Source organism: Platalea leucorodia (genome assembly GCF_965183815.1).
Source record: "Platalea leucorodia genome assembly, chromosome: 5".
Lineage (NCBI taxonomy): Eukaryota > Metazoa > Chordata > Aves > Pelecaniformes > Threskiornithidae > Platalea > Platalea leucorodia.
The window spans coordinates 92521931-92536225 of NC_138827.1; the positions used below are offsets into that span (position 1 = coordinate 92521931).

General features: G+C 38.7%; 1 protein-coding gene across 1 annotated transcript; it reads right to left on the reverse strand.

Annotated features, from left to right (window-relative positions):
* Window positions 1-436: 436 nt before the first annotated feature.
* On the reverse strand, window positions 437-13901 carry DDX18 (DEAD-box helicase 18). The gene is made up of 14 exons (XM_082311881.1): window positions 13742-13901; window positions 13432-13620; window positions 12303-12446; window positions 11633-11768; window positions 11006-11106; window positions 10690-10889; window positions 10487-10601; window positions 8782-8921; window positions 8075-8236; window positions 6946-7098; window positions 6101-6214; window positions 5327-5383; window positions 3782-3959; window positions 437-3144 (listed from the first exon to the last, which is right to left on the reverse strand). Exons 1-14 carry the CDS (start codon window positions 13857-13859, stop codon window positions 3002-3004), a joined length of 1950 nt encoding a protein of 649 aa, XP_082168007.1. The 5' UTR covers window positions 13860-13901; the 3' UTR covers window positions 437-3001.
* Window positions 13902-14295: the final 394 nt, after the last annotated feature.

Consider the following 14295-nt stretch of genomic DNA (forward strand, 5'->3'; position numbering starts at 1 on the left):
TAAGTGGTTTAAAGAGTCCAATTTCTTTGTCAAGGTTCTCAGAGAAAGGCAGCAATTTCTCAAGGCACACAATATTAGTCCCCAACCTATCAGTCACCGTTATGAGACAAGCCTTGAGAGCCTGATGGCTGAGGTCTATTAACTGCTCACAAGATTGATAACAGGGTAAGTTGCAAAGGAAACGTTAGATATCCAATCAGTTTGGCAATCTTTTAAACTTCTTGCAGTACCATAGTCGAATAGATGCTGCCTGATACATACAGATACTTCATCAGAAACTATTTTTCATTTATGATTCCATAAACAAAGAGAAAGGTAACTGCGTCTGCCCAAGCCAGGAAGCTGAAGCCCTTCTCTTTCAGTACCCGCTTAGTCTCAGCTCGGGAATCTCTCTTCTGCTTTATCAGTAAATTAGCAGACTATGTAGTTACTTCAGACTGTGCAGCCATTATCCATCTAAAATGTTTAAGTAACAGTGCTAACTTTTTCTTTTTTTTTTTTGGGTAAGCTAGTACTACTCCAGAGCAATACCATCCAGTCTTTTAACCTCCTAGATGAGATTATTTCCAAGATTTCTTTGCATTAGGGTATATCAGAAAATGCAAACCAAAAATACCAGGGAGGAGCTGTGCAGACTTGGACCAAACCCCCATTTTTTAGTTGCCCTCACGTCAGACTTCAGAAATTGACAGTGCCTCAGTTCTTCCGAAGGAAAAATTAGGTGGAGCTGGAGGTTGTCTCCCTGTTGGGAAAGCAGTCAGCCTTCTGTTCCCAGAACGACCAGTGACAGAAAAAAGCGGTTCTCTGTGAAGCAGCTTTTTGCATACGTAAGAGAACTGGCAAGAATTCTGATGCGCTTTTAAGCCCGCCCCGTTCTGGCTGTGCAGCACACGGTCAGACAGGGGGTCACTGACTGTGCCCCTCATCTCAGCTTTTTTCCCATTCCAAACGAATACTCCACACTACTTCATTCACACTGCTTGTGCCCACATAACCACACTCTGATCTCTGCGGTGCTTTACTGCAGCTTTGCTTACATCTCTTCCCAAGTAATTAATTCTGCAGTTCATCTAACGAGTCCCTCAGTCAATTTCACTATTATGCAAGTTAATTCCTCTACTATTACTACACAGCTTGCAAATGTAGACAGAACCCTTTGACCGTATGCTGCTGTAGATCTCAGACTCTGATTCTTAAAATGTGCTATTAATAAACAGACATGAGAACTATTTTGACATCTATTATTTATAAATATATAAGCAAACCCAGAATCAAAGATTAGAACTCAATGAGCCAGGCATCAGGTGCTTAGTATTGCTTACCCTTCAGAGCAGATTTTGCTTTTTCATTGCAACCCTGGAAGCATGAGACATTCAAATCCTAGTAACAAAATTAATTACTTAAATATTTTGACATATCAGAAGTTCTTAATATCTGACCAATGTTAATTAAGAGTTTTGAAAAATCCATTCGGGCTAAAAGTCAGCCGTTTCACAAAAAAAGGGGGAAAAAAAAGGCAACACTTTTCAGTTCTGAGTGGTGGAAGCACTAGCAACAGAATGGTCATACTATTTTCCCAAAAAAATGGATCTGGTTTCTCGAAGGGTGAAAAGAAAGTTTGCCGATATTTTTCTGCAATACTTCAATGCACATATAGTTTTACATCCGACATTCTACTTCAAAAGGAGTAACAGTCCATTTTATATTGGAATAGCTATGTATACTTTTGTATTCATAATTGGTCCTGGGTTACATTTTAGATGTAAATTAAAAGCTGTTGCACTGTAATCACACAGGGGCCAGATTTCTGGATTCTGTGACATTTTAGTCTTTCCCTGCATTGATGGATGTACATTTTTTAAATACTGTTGCTCACCACCATTGTACCCTCATAAGAATAGTTATCTACTTCTACAGTGGTCAAGATATGAAAATAATGCCTGTAATATAGTTACTCTACTTTTGCCCAACTTTTGTATTCTTTTTTTACTGAGTCTCCATGTTTGTTCTGTTTGCAACATGTATTCCACCCTCTTCCATTTCAGTCTTTTACACTTCTCCCTCAAAAATACACTTCTAGTGTATTTATACCCCATTTCACTTTTTCCCTTACCGAGTCTCTCCGCCCCCTCAATCCTGTGGTAGTATCTTTGACTCTTCCCACCACTGATCTAATAAACTAAGACTAAAAAGCAATTCAGTTCTGTAATTTACAGATACAACTGCAAAAATTCTCACTGCATCAAGGTTATGGAGCATTTTAAAAAACATTATCTGGGCTGAATGCTTCAACTTATGTAATCTGCTTTTCTTAATTTCTTTGCGTATTCATAAGAGAGTACACTAGACGTTACCAGATGGATAAATTCAGATTTAAAGAGAATATGAAGGAAAACAAACATTTCACTAGAATGTTACCATTTTATCACAACATTAAAAGAAACAGTATTAAGCATGTCCCAGATGTGGTATAAGAGAAATTCTGTTCTAAAGGAATCTTCCTATATTCTTCAGCATATTTGATGGACAAATCAGAGTTCTGTAGCACTAAACACCCTTGCAATGATTCATGTGAGCAAAATTTTTTTAATCTCACACTGTAATCTGTCCTTGCGTTTACTCCCAACAATTTTCAGATGTGCATAGAAAGAAGGGTAAAACAAATTCTTCTGTAAAATCTAAAAGTATTTTTTCCTTTCTTTAATAAAAAAACTCTGTAGTATTGACTTAAGATAATTATATTCAACTGTCTTCTTCCTTACAAGCATGGCAAAATTAGCTGGCCATATTCTCCCTTTCTATCTTTAGTCTCCCTTCCAAAGAAAGGGAGGGAGATAAAAGATGTTCAGGTTTTTTTCAGATTAACTGAAAGATAAAAGAAACAAAACCATAAAGGCCCCTAAAAATGTGAATAGAGCAGTTTAAATTGGAAGTAACTGTCAGATGGTTTTGATCAAGGTAGTCTATTCCAATGCCACAAGCCATTTTAATGAATGTATGATTAACGAGAAAACTGCCGACTGTCCGATTTCTTGCTAATGTGTTTGAAGATTTTAGCTTTGTGGACATTCTTCGATTTCTGGTAACCAAATCCCCCACCTCCACCTCTTTTCTGTAGTCTTCTGCCATGGTTGCTGTTCACATCTGGGATTTTATTGGTTAAAGAACTTTAAAAGGAATAATTTGAAATGTTGCTTTTTAGGTATTGTTAGAGTTAGTCATGTGAGAAAAAAAACAACAGCATTATATAAAAAGTTGAATTGCATAACTACAGGCAAAACTAGAACTTTGTGTCTGTGGTTCTAAATAATGCTTTTATTCCTACAGTTGTCCAAGTAAGCTGGCCAAAGTACTACTGCTTCAAATTCCATCCACTGGCAGGTTTGACAGTAATCTAGATAGAGTCTCTTATTTCATGCTCTTGCCCCTCTATGTCAATATTGCATGATTATTAAACTTAAGCACGTAACCTTTCAACGAAAACAATTCTGCATGGAGGAGTACTCTAGAACATGTATGAAATCTTCCAGTATCTGCTACCCTGCAGCAACTGAAGCACATACATGCACTAAAACATAGATGTTTGTAAGCAAATATTAAAACCGTGAAAATTGCAATTTAACATTTTCTTTGACAAACCACTGTTGGAGCACGATGCATTTATGTGATTAATAGAAAAAAAAAAAAATCAGAATTTGAAGTGGCATATGAACTTCACTAAGTTGCATTTAACATTTATAAAGCAGAAATTCAGCTTTGAAATACTGCAGTAAAAGGATACTGAGGTCAACAAACGGAGGAACTTTAAAACCAAATGAAAGGCTGACTTTGGGAAGATCCAGGTTATTGACATTATAGATCTGCTTCAGAGAATGGGAGTCATAAGCTCTAATGTAAGCTTTGTATGCTTCCTGGGCTGACTTGTGAAGGAAGTAGTTCTTTTCAATCAGTTTCTCCAGCTGGTGAGGGGAAAAAAAAACAAAACCAAAACACATATCCAATTATAGCTGTAACAAGTGTATAAATTATATTTAAGCAAATTATTTAGTGCGTGAGTTGCAGTGACATTCACTATTCACTTCAGCAAAATTGCCCTGTGATGGTAGAGTGCACATACATATATCAGAGTGCTTTTATAAACAAATAGAGGGACAAAAAAAGCCTGAAGCTGAATTACAGTACAGAAAATGTACAGAAATATTAAATTGGGTTGTCCCAAACAAGTTAATCAAGAAGGAGTATACAACTGCAGCCACACCATGAAACTACGTGTACTGAGAATTAATGGACAACGAGAGTATACTTTTAAGCCAGACATCTAAACTGTACCATTCCATGTAATTCCGTATGTAGTCTTATCTCTTCTGGTGCAAATGCATTCTAAAATAAGCAGTATTAATTCTAACACAAAAATGCAGATGCACAGTGTAGATTGAGATATTTTATTTGTTGCAGGCTAACTTCTCAATACTCTTTAGATCCAAGTGTCTCATCTGATGCTTAACATATGTTAATTCAGCATACTAAAAATAAGTTACATTAGACACCACTACTTCCTAATGATTATTAACTAGGAACCTCTTTCTGTAAGGACTGTCTTCACTGCTTCTTGTACTTGCTATTTCAAATTTAAGTTACTGCAAAGAAGCTTTACCGAGCTCTTACCAAAAGAATGATTCACAGAACTAAACATCAATAGAAATTCCCATCTACAGAACTATCTACGCTATTCTATGCAACTTTGTGCTCCATGGATATTTCTGTAGCACTGGAGCACAAAACAGGTTTAGCTGATGCGGGGCTTTATTAACACCACCTAGATAAAAATACACCTGGAGTATATACTAACATTTCTAAGTGTTGGTACTGGATCTCTTCCTGCACACTGAAGCCCGAGTAAATCATCTTATAAGACATATGTTACTCGCAATTAATCTGAACGTACGTAACTATTCAATAAAAGCTACCAAAACCCTGTTTGCTACGCCAGACAAGAACATTCTGTTCAAAAGTTGAAAGCAGGTTTACACCACTGTGGTTCTGCGATGTAATGAGAAAAAACAACTCTTACAAGCAAATTTGTACTGTATGATGACGATAATTTAGTACCAGATATTAAAATTAATCTTAAATTTCTAAACATTTTATCGTTTTACTGTCACCAAGGGATAATATGGCAGGAGGATTTACTGCGCAGTACTCACCTACAGGAACTTTTCCAAACAAGCACACCTATTTTTAAACTGCAGTTGTTATAGACTAACATTCTCCACGTAAATTATTATACAGATATTCAGAGTAGCTGTAGTATGAAGTCATTGCATACCTGAGACTGGATGTCAGAAATTTTTGACCAGGAAAATTCAAATTCACTTAGTGGTACCTTAAAAAAAAAAAATAGAAATTAAATACCAAAATTATTTGTACTGTGTAAATAGTGAATGTGTTTAAGACCCAAGACAAATAGAAAAAGACCTGCTACAAACCAGAAGATAATTTTTTAAAAACCACAGCTGTATCTGTAAAGTGCCTTTACATCAATATGCCAATATCAGGACTTCCTTTAAGCTAGAGTAGTAAAGATGCTCAGTATGACATTTTCACCACTTCAGCTTTTCCTTTAGAAGCTATACCACTTCAATTACAAGTGGCAAAACTCTGTAATGTAACAAGCCCATGAGGAGAGCAACCAAGAAACTATGTGCAGTTCCATCATATTAAAATGATTACATTTAGAAGGCGGCTACGCTTCTTTTGGAATTGAACAAAATGCAATTGACTGAATAGAAAAAATAAGAACTGCACAAGCAACATTAGGGTTTCCTCTGGATGGTCAAGCTCCCAGTATCCTTCCACAGAGGGGTCATAGGAAATTGATTTATTTTTTAATAACACAAGTTGCACAGCTGCAAAGAAACTATAAATACACTCAATATTTACCTTTGGGCTGCTGACTTTAAAGTCAGATGTTCAGTTAAATATTTTCTAAGCAACAGAATGTTTTTTGCTTAAACAATTAAAATATTTGATTAATCATTACAGTTTTTGCCTTTAAAAACCTCTTGCACAGGAAAAAAAAAAAATCTAGACATAAGTTTACCCTGGCTTGCTTTAGGTAACGAAGAAAGCCCAGTTCTTCTGGTCGTAAAATGAGCAGAGCGTGTCCTCTACCATTTATGCCTCTGGCAGTTCTACCAACACGATGAATATATTCCTTTTGGAAAGGATAAGAAACAGCAAGTCCAATCAGTCTTTCAGACATGTAATAATCAAACAGCTTCATAAAAACACTCAAATTTAACATTAATATAAGGTAATGCATTATTTTTTAAGACTTTCTTAGCACTGACACATGGATAAGGGAAACCAAGTGCTGAAGATGCAAAGCATAATTAGGCTGAGACAGAACCCCTAACTAAAAGGTAAAATAACTTTTACCGAAGGAAAAAAAAAAAAAATCTTAGTCTACTGTAACTGAAAATTAAACTTTGCTTTTGGTATATTTGCTCTGCATATTTGTCAAAACTTCTGAGTTTTTTGTCGCTTTGCTTGTTTACACTGGACATTTATTCAAATAAGAATACTGACTTTTAAATAAAAACCAAATTTCCACCAGAAAAGCTGTTAGGAGACTCAGGGATGCATATATAAACTCATACTCCTCCTGAGAAGTGTTTTGTTGTTCAGCTGATTAGATTTCAAATTAATTTAACAGCACAAAGACTAACGTTTTAAAAAGCAACTCTTAAAAAGGAAACGAAAGTCTCAGCTAGGTGCAGCATTTCCTAGGATCTGGTGAAGGGAAGCGGAAGAGATCAGTGGCTAGATAGGAACATGGCTGAATCCTGACCTCTGTCAAGCAGCAGTTTCAGCTTTTCTCTGCAACTATGTTTGTATCTAGGATTTGATTTGTTGCTGTGAAGTTTCTCTATTTCCTTAACTTACTTTTGGATCATCTGGAGGGTCATACTGGACAATCCAGTCAACTTCAGGAATATCCAGTCCTCTGGCAGCTACATCAGTGCACAACAGTATTCCAGATTCTGCATTACAGAACTGGAAAAATGTCGTAGTACGTTTGGTTTGTTTCTGCTTGCCCTAAAAGGAAACAAACACATTAAGGATGAAATATCAACTAAAAAAAGTTTAAAAAAAAAAAAAAAATCTGCCAACTTGTAAGCTAAATCCAATTTCCCACTGCACATATTACATCACTGCCAAAATATAAAATAATTTGGGGGATCTTTCCATATTGTGGACTTGTACAGACCAAGCAGGACTATTTCACAGTGAAGAAACAATGCTACTACAGAGCTACATGAAATGGTATCTCTGAGTGTGTTACACTGCAACTTCCAAAGCATTAAAAATTTGGTTGCATAAGCATTCCTTTCAGGAGGGCTGCATAAATGCCTAAAGTTCAGAAAAAGGACATTTGCAAGTCTACCAATGTTAGATATGTTATAGGTTTAAAAAAAACATACAAAAAGACTTTTAACAGTTCTATCAAAGTATAGCAAAAAAAAAAAAAATCCCCAAAAGAATAAAATAAAAAAGGACATCTGTGATCAGTTATGACTATTTCACAAACTTTCAGTCAATTCTTTCTCCTGAACTATGCATTTTGAAGTTTTGGTAAAAAATAAAAATACTCATCCAAATGGTAAGAATTGGCATAGTAAAACCAAACATCACCCTGGCCTTAGAAAAAGCACCCAGCCCTCCAGGGATCAGAGTGTTTGGGTTCCTCTGACAATAGCTTTGCTCCACAAATTGAGTTTTAGTGCTTATGAAAGGCAACCCCTCGGTAGAAAACAGAAAGCTTTCTACACACAGAGCATGAATCAGTGTTCAGCCCTGGTTTGGAAAATAGCAAGATTAACAATGTTGAAGTGTTGTTATTACATAGTCTTTGCTTTGTCTCCTTCCTCTACAGACTAATCAAGATCATCATCAGTTTTGTGAGCAGGGAATCTGCTTATTAGAAACTTACTGAAATAAACAAGGCAAATGTAAGGTCAGTAACAACTTACAGGTACTATCAGATTAATTAATCAATGAATAAAATACTTACATGAATGGCCAAAACAGGCAGATCAATATAGTTGAGTAATTCATAGTGATACTTCACTGACATACATGAAGAAAAAAATACCATTAGTTTCTTCTTCCGGTTCTTCTTGAGGAATGTGAAGAGCAAAAGGAATCTTTTTTCAGATGGACACACAACATACCCCTGGAAATTTTTAAAATATTGTTAAATAAAGTAGTATGGAACAAACTCTTGTTCCAGCAATACAATTAAATCAGGGAAGCGTTATGTTGTGAAACAAATATGCCAAAGTTAATTTTTCCAGCTATATTGGGCCAAACCATTAAATTTATTGTCTGTCCCTCACCTTGGTATATGAAACTCCTAAAGATGATGAACTTGGCAAGAAACTTACTGTACTACCTTGAAATATGAAGAAATAATTTTTAGTTAATTCTCCAAGCTAGTGTAAGTTCAGTGAAAAGTAATTAGTTTATACAATAAAAATTCATTTCAAGAACTTTGAGTTACTGACATTAGGCATGGAAAAAACTCCGTAGGGTTCTTAACATTTTTTATGATTTCGAGAATTCTATTTTACGGAATTCTTGCTACTGGTTTACTCTTTTGAGGTAATACATAGCTACTGGTAATTTTATAACAACACTCATCATGTCCACCCGGTGAAAAACACACAGGACTTGCTATGTTCACAGATCATACCCCTTTTAATAACATTTGTGTTTTACCTGTTCAAGACCATCTACAGTTGCTGTCTCCTTGTTATCATCAACCCCAACATAGAGTGGCTCTTTCTTCAGAGAGATCTTTGCCAGATCTTCAACCTTTCTGGTTTGCGTAGCAGAAAAAAGCATTGTCTGTCTGCGCTCTGAAAAAGTATTTATTTTGAAAGGCTCATTTTTTAAAGGAGAATTCAAATAGCAAGTTCATAAAATCTCTGGCTGCAAACTTCCCTGAGCAAGTCTTCTACTTTTTTCCATTAAATTCTAATACAAACATACTGCTACTGACAAACAAAGACAGGTGTGGTTGTATTATGGATCATACAGGATGTTTACTTAGGCTGACCCCATCCCCAAGATCCTAACAGCTATCAAAACACATGATTCTTTCTCTCTGGGAAAATGTTAAATATCATTTGCACTCCAATTTAGACACAAAACAATGATTTAAATAAACACTGACCTTGTAATTCTAACTATAAATTGACTTAATTCCCACGAATATTAAAATGTTTTTGTTAAAAAAAGAATCATGCTAGAGATCGTGCAAGAAAAACCTTGACAGAACTAAAGTGCATTGTTACTGCTTGTCTTGCAAAATCAGTCTAGAACATACACATTTGTGCATGCTCTTTAGTGACCTGGCAGCACACCTGTACGGAGCCTCAGTGACTTCAGTGGTCTTGGAGCAGGTGTAGGGGATCTCCTGCCTGCCTGTTATCTCTCAGCTCAAATACACATCCTGATCCTGTAACGTTTTCTTGTTACGCGAGTACATGGAAAACGCAGACTTAGCCTTTTCCATTTCACAACTGCAAGAACAGTAGCGATTGTTCTTGCCAAACAACTGGTGCTATCATTTTTGAATTTTTTTTTTCTATTTTGAAGTGTCAGTTCTAAAATATAATTTCCTTCCCAACAAGGCAAAACCAAATTAAACTCATGCAAAGTAAACACTTATTTTATCTAACATTTTCCACTTCACAAAGAACACGTCGTTTTCCCACTCTTCCTTCCCCTTCCGTTTTTAGCACTGTCATTAACATTCTTCACAGGATGTTACTTATTAGATTTATATATCTGCATTTTAAACATGCAGATCTGAATTTTAATATCTAAGATTTGGAACCTCAAAATGTTTATCACTGACTTTTTTATATACTATTTCCATGGGGGTTTTTTTTCCTGCATTTTGAAAGTTAAAGGGAGAGCCTTGTTGACTCTGAGAACGTGTTTAATACATCAATTACAAGGAATAACTAAATGAAAAATTAGAAAAAGAAAATTCTAAGGTAAATACTTAAGCTTCCTTAAGATTCTGTTCTGGAAGGTATGAAGAAAATTCAAACTGCAAGTCAGAAGACCTTTTTCCTTATATTGAAGCCTTATTAGGAAATAATGAATTGTAGGAAATGAATGGGCAAAGGAAGATGAATGAGAGGACGCAAATGTTAAACTAAAAGGATCTTATATGAACAGAATTATATCCCTGAAGTGCATATGAAAACGCTGTCCTTCAGATAATTGATGTTAAATAAAGTAATATATACTAGCTATCAGAAAAAAAAGGACAGAGTAAGACAATCACTCTGAAGTGCATTTACAGAACTATAAAAATTAATGACTTCTCTTATAATAATTGAGTCATAAAGAAGACATAATGTTAGTCAAGTGATTTCCAGGAAAGACAGATTTTTTTTTTTTTCCTTACTTGGTAGAAGTTTTATGATCTGTTTCATTTCTTCTTCAAATCCAACCTCCAAGATACGATCTGCCTCATCAATTACCAAACACTGCAAGTTCTTGTACATGAAACCTGGAGTGTTCTAGAAGATTAAAAAATTCAGAGTCAGACAGGGACAGGAGTTTTATTATGTTTTAATAACGCAGATTAGACTTCAATATTTTATCTACCTGCATATGATCCAGCAGTCTTCCTGGTGTTGCTACAATGATGTTGATTCCGTTTCCAAGTTTCTGTGCTTCTGCTGATCGGTTACTGCCCCCCATTATCAGACCATAGGTGTGAACATGATGATTCATAAGTTCTTTAAGAACTCCGTACGTTTGCATAGCAAGCTCTCGAGTAGGAGAAAGAATAATAACACCCGTTCCTAAAAAATACATCGATCAGACAAGAATAAGTCACAACTTGTCCAGTCCCCCTCCTAGCCACGTCCCTAAAGGGCTGTGCCACAGTAAAATTCAACTGCGAAATGAAGAGCCTTACCATTTCTAGGCATGAATTTTAGCTTGTAGATGAGTTCTACCGCAGGAATAAGAAACGCAAGTGTTTTGCCACTGCCTGTTTTTGCAGCTGCTAAAATATCCCTGTATGCAGCAAAGTTAGAGAAAAAAGTATTTAGTTGATCGTGCAGAGGAAAGAACAATCCTATTTTGAACAATGTTGACAATGTAAAAGCACAACATGGCTTAAAGGAAACCAGTAGAGTTGGCATTAAGAGCTCGGTGGCGGATGTGGTCCACAGCGACTGGTCCCTGTGTCTCCAGCGACAGTGTGCGATGGTGTCTTTGAGACACACTGACAACAAGACTAGCGAAAACAGACAGACTGCCCTGCTTTCAAAGCCAAATGCAAAGCAGTTTCTGTGAGTTTACCCAAAGTATTTGTTCACATGCAAGACCGATACACTTTGTTAACTTGTATTAATGTCTATATTAACAGAAAACACATAAATATATACAAAATATATATAAAAATATACAAAATATATATAGACACAAAATATAAAATATATGAAAACATATTTAGAAAAAAAGTTTAGCTGCAAAGTCACATTTCGTGCATTTACCTTGCTAGCAAAATTTACACAACATTTGGGGACGTATTTCTTACCTGCCTTCCAGAAGCGGCTTAATACTTTTATGCTGAATTTCAGTCATGTGCGTGAAGCCCATATCATTTATGCCTTTCAATGTATTCTCACTGACAACACCAGCCAGGGAAGTAAAAGAATTGTCTTCAAAAGCACCTGAAGTGAGGGGGGGAAATAAAAAATATTCAAACTCATTTCTTCAATTCCATCTGTCCTCTGAGATTACCCAGTTAAAATTGACCTAGATGAAAAAAATCAAGGCAAAGGACTTTTTCTTATTCCCTTCTACCGTAAAATCTGAAGACATTGACAAAATACCTGTATTAATGTGTTCCTAAGAATAGTACACAGAGCTGTTAAAAATGAACATGAACACAGTCACTCCTGCCAAATCTACTAGTCGTACACCTCCATCTTGCTCTTCATTGACTTTTTCCTCTACAGTTAAACATGAGCGTATACGTGTTTTAAAACAGATACTCACTAGCCATTTTAAGACTAATAGGAGTGTGCATATAATGCAAATTTCAAAGAACAGTAACTGAGTAATAGCTGTACCGTTGCCAGCGTCACGTCCCCTATATTCAAACACCTGATTTATAACGCTAATTTGAAAACTGCAACTTGCTCTGGAAGAAAGCGTTAGACCGTGGCTTTTTGCACACGTATGAATAAGGGGACACGAGGTACCTGTAACACCTAGTGGTAAACTGGGCACTTCATCTTCCTCCCCCTCCTCCTCTTCCACTTCGTTCTCTCCAGAATCCTGCTTATCTTCATCTTCTACCTCCACAGATTCATCTTCTTCAGTTTTCACTTTTTTAGGTTCTGTATCTAGAGCGTTATTTTACAGAAGACAAGTCAGAGATACGCAGGACATGTTCATCGTTAAAAGTTGTTCCACAGAGTGAATTTCTTTAGTCTGTAACCCACTTACAAATGTCATGCTTTTTTCACGGGGTGGGAGGGAGGCAAGGTTTCTATAGATATTTCTGAGGCAGAGAGCAAAAAGTTCAGAAGTTTCTTGCCCACAATAAAACAGTGAAGCTTAACGTATATTCTATAAATTTTCTGTGGAAACGTGGAAAAACTTACAAAATTCTTTCCTATCTGTAATGCAGACATCACGTTTCCAACACGGTTTGTGCTCAGGCTGTGTGAAATGTAATGTCTGTTCAGTTTAAAGTACCTGAATCCTCAGAGAGCTGCATGAAAACACCTCTTTATTTGCGTAAGCATGAGAACTGTCACAAAGATCAAACAAAAATAAAAGTTTCAAATATATACATAAATATATATATATAAATATATATATATGTATAAAAAGATATAAAAATCGAGAAGTATTTGCAGGATGCCATTTTTTGGGGTAGTTTCCCAGTGTGCTTCATAGTTTCATACTATACAGATGTTGCCGAAGGCTGGCCGTGTTGCTAAAAAGACGTACTGGCTGGACGTTCAAGCACAGAAAGCATCCCTCTGTCAAAGCTCTCCTTTGAACGGCAGAACAAATATTTGCGTAATAAACAAGCAAAACATCCACCCTTAATGTAACAAAGCAGAATCCTATGCAGCAATTAAGTTGGTTGCTACCGGTTTAGTGCATGTGAGCGTTCAAATGTTAAGCTGGAACAGGAAAACAGGTAACGGTGAGGACCTGCAGGGCTTTAGCAGGTTCACCAGAGCAAGGCAGGGTTCTCCGCAGGGCCCAGCTGACGAATCCTCTCCGACAGGGCGGAAAACGAAAGCGGGCGCTTTTTGGGGTCTGCAGGAGTAACTCCGCCCGGGGAGGCAAGCTGCCTTTGTTAAGATCACGTACCATCACCCGCAGCAGCCGCCGCCTTCCTCTTCTTCTTCTTCCTCTTCTTCCCCTCCCCGCCGCGGGGGCCGGCAGCCTCCGCGCCCGCCGAGGCCCCTCCGGCCGCCGCCGCCTCTCCCTCAGGGGCCGCCGCCGCCTCCTCCGCCTCCTCCACCGCCTCCTCCGGGGGGCCCCGCGATGCCGCCTCGCCTGGCGGAGGCACGTTTCGGAAAGGGAGGGGGACAAAAACCCACAGTCAGCCACGGCTCCGCAAGCGCTCAGCCCAGCCGAGGCTCCGCAGGGCCGCCCGCCCGCCCCGGCCCCGCCGTACCTGCCCCCTCGGCCGCCCGCAGCTTCAGGTTGCGCTGCCGCAGCTTCAGGTTGCGCTTGTGGATCTTCCTGCGGAGCAGCCGCATGGGCAGGTTGCCCGCGGCCACCGACACCGACATCCCCGCCGCCGGCCTCCGCTCACCCCGCCACACGTGTGGACGGCGGCGCGGCGCATCCGGGCCCCGCCGGAAGCCCGCCCCCCCCCCGCCGCCGGGAGGCCCGACGGGCGGCCCGCAGCGGCCTCCGGCGGCCCGGCGGAGACAGCGCCTCGGCGGGGGGCGGCGGCTGCGTCCCCGCCGCTGACGGGGGCGGCCCCGGGCACGGCTGGGAGGCCGCACCGTGTGTCCTGCCCGGGCCGTCGTGCCCCCGTCCGTCCGCTGTAGTTCAGTTTTACCTCAGTTTTACCCTGAGGAAGGCAGTCGCCATCTCCGCCACAGCCCCCACAGCGCCCGTTTGCCCGGTGCTGCTGCCTCCGCTGACGGTTACGGGTGTTTAGCTCCAACGCCAGAAAGAAACGCTCCCGGGCATCCACCTGTGCGGTTCCAAATTTAGCCC

Coding starts and splice junctions, on each gene's coding strand:
- DDX18 (XM_082311881.1), bottom strand. CDS start 13,859: ATGTCGGTGTCGGTGGCCGCGGGCAACCTGCCCATGCGGCTGCTCCGC. Junction 11,769..12,302: donor TTTACCACTAGGTGTTACAG/GTACCTCGTGTC, acceptor CCCTCACTTCAG/GTGCTTTTGAAGACAATTCT. Junction 3,145..3,781: donor TCCTCCGTTTGTTGACCTCA/GTATCCTTTTAC, acceptor ATAAAATCCCAG/ATGTGAACAGCAACCATGGC.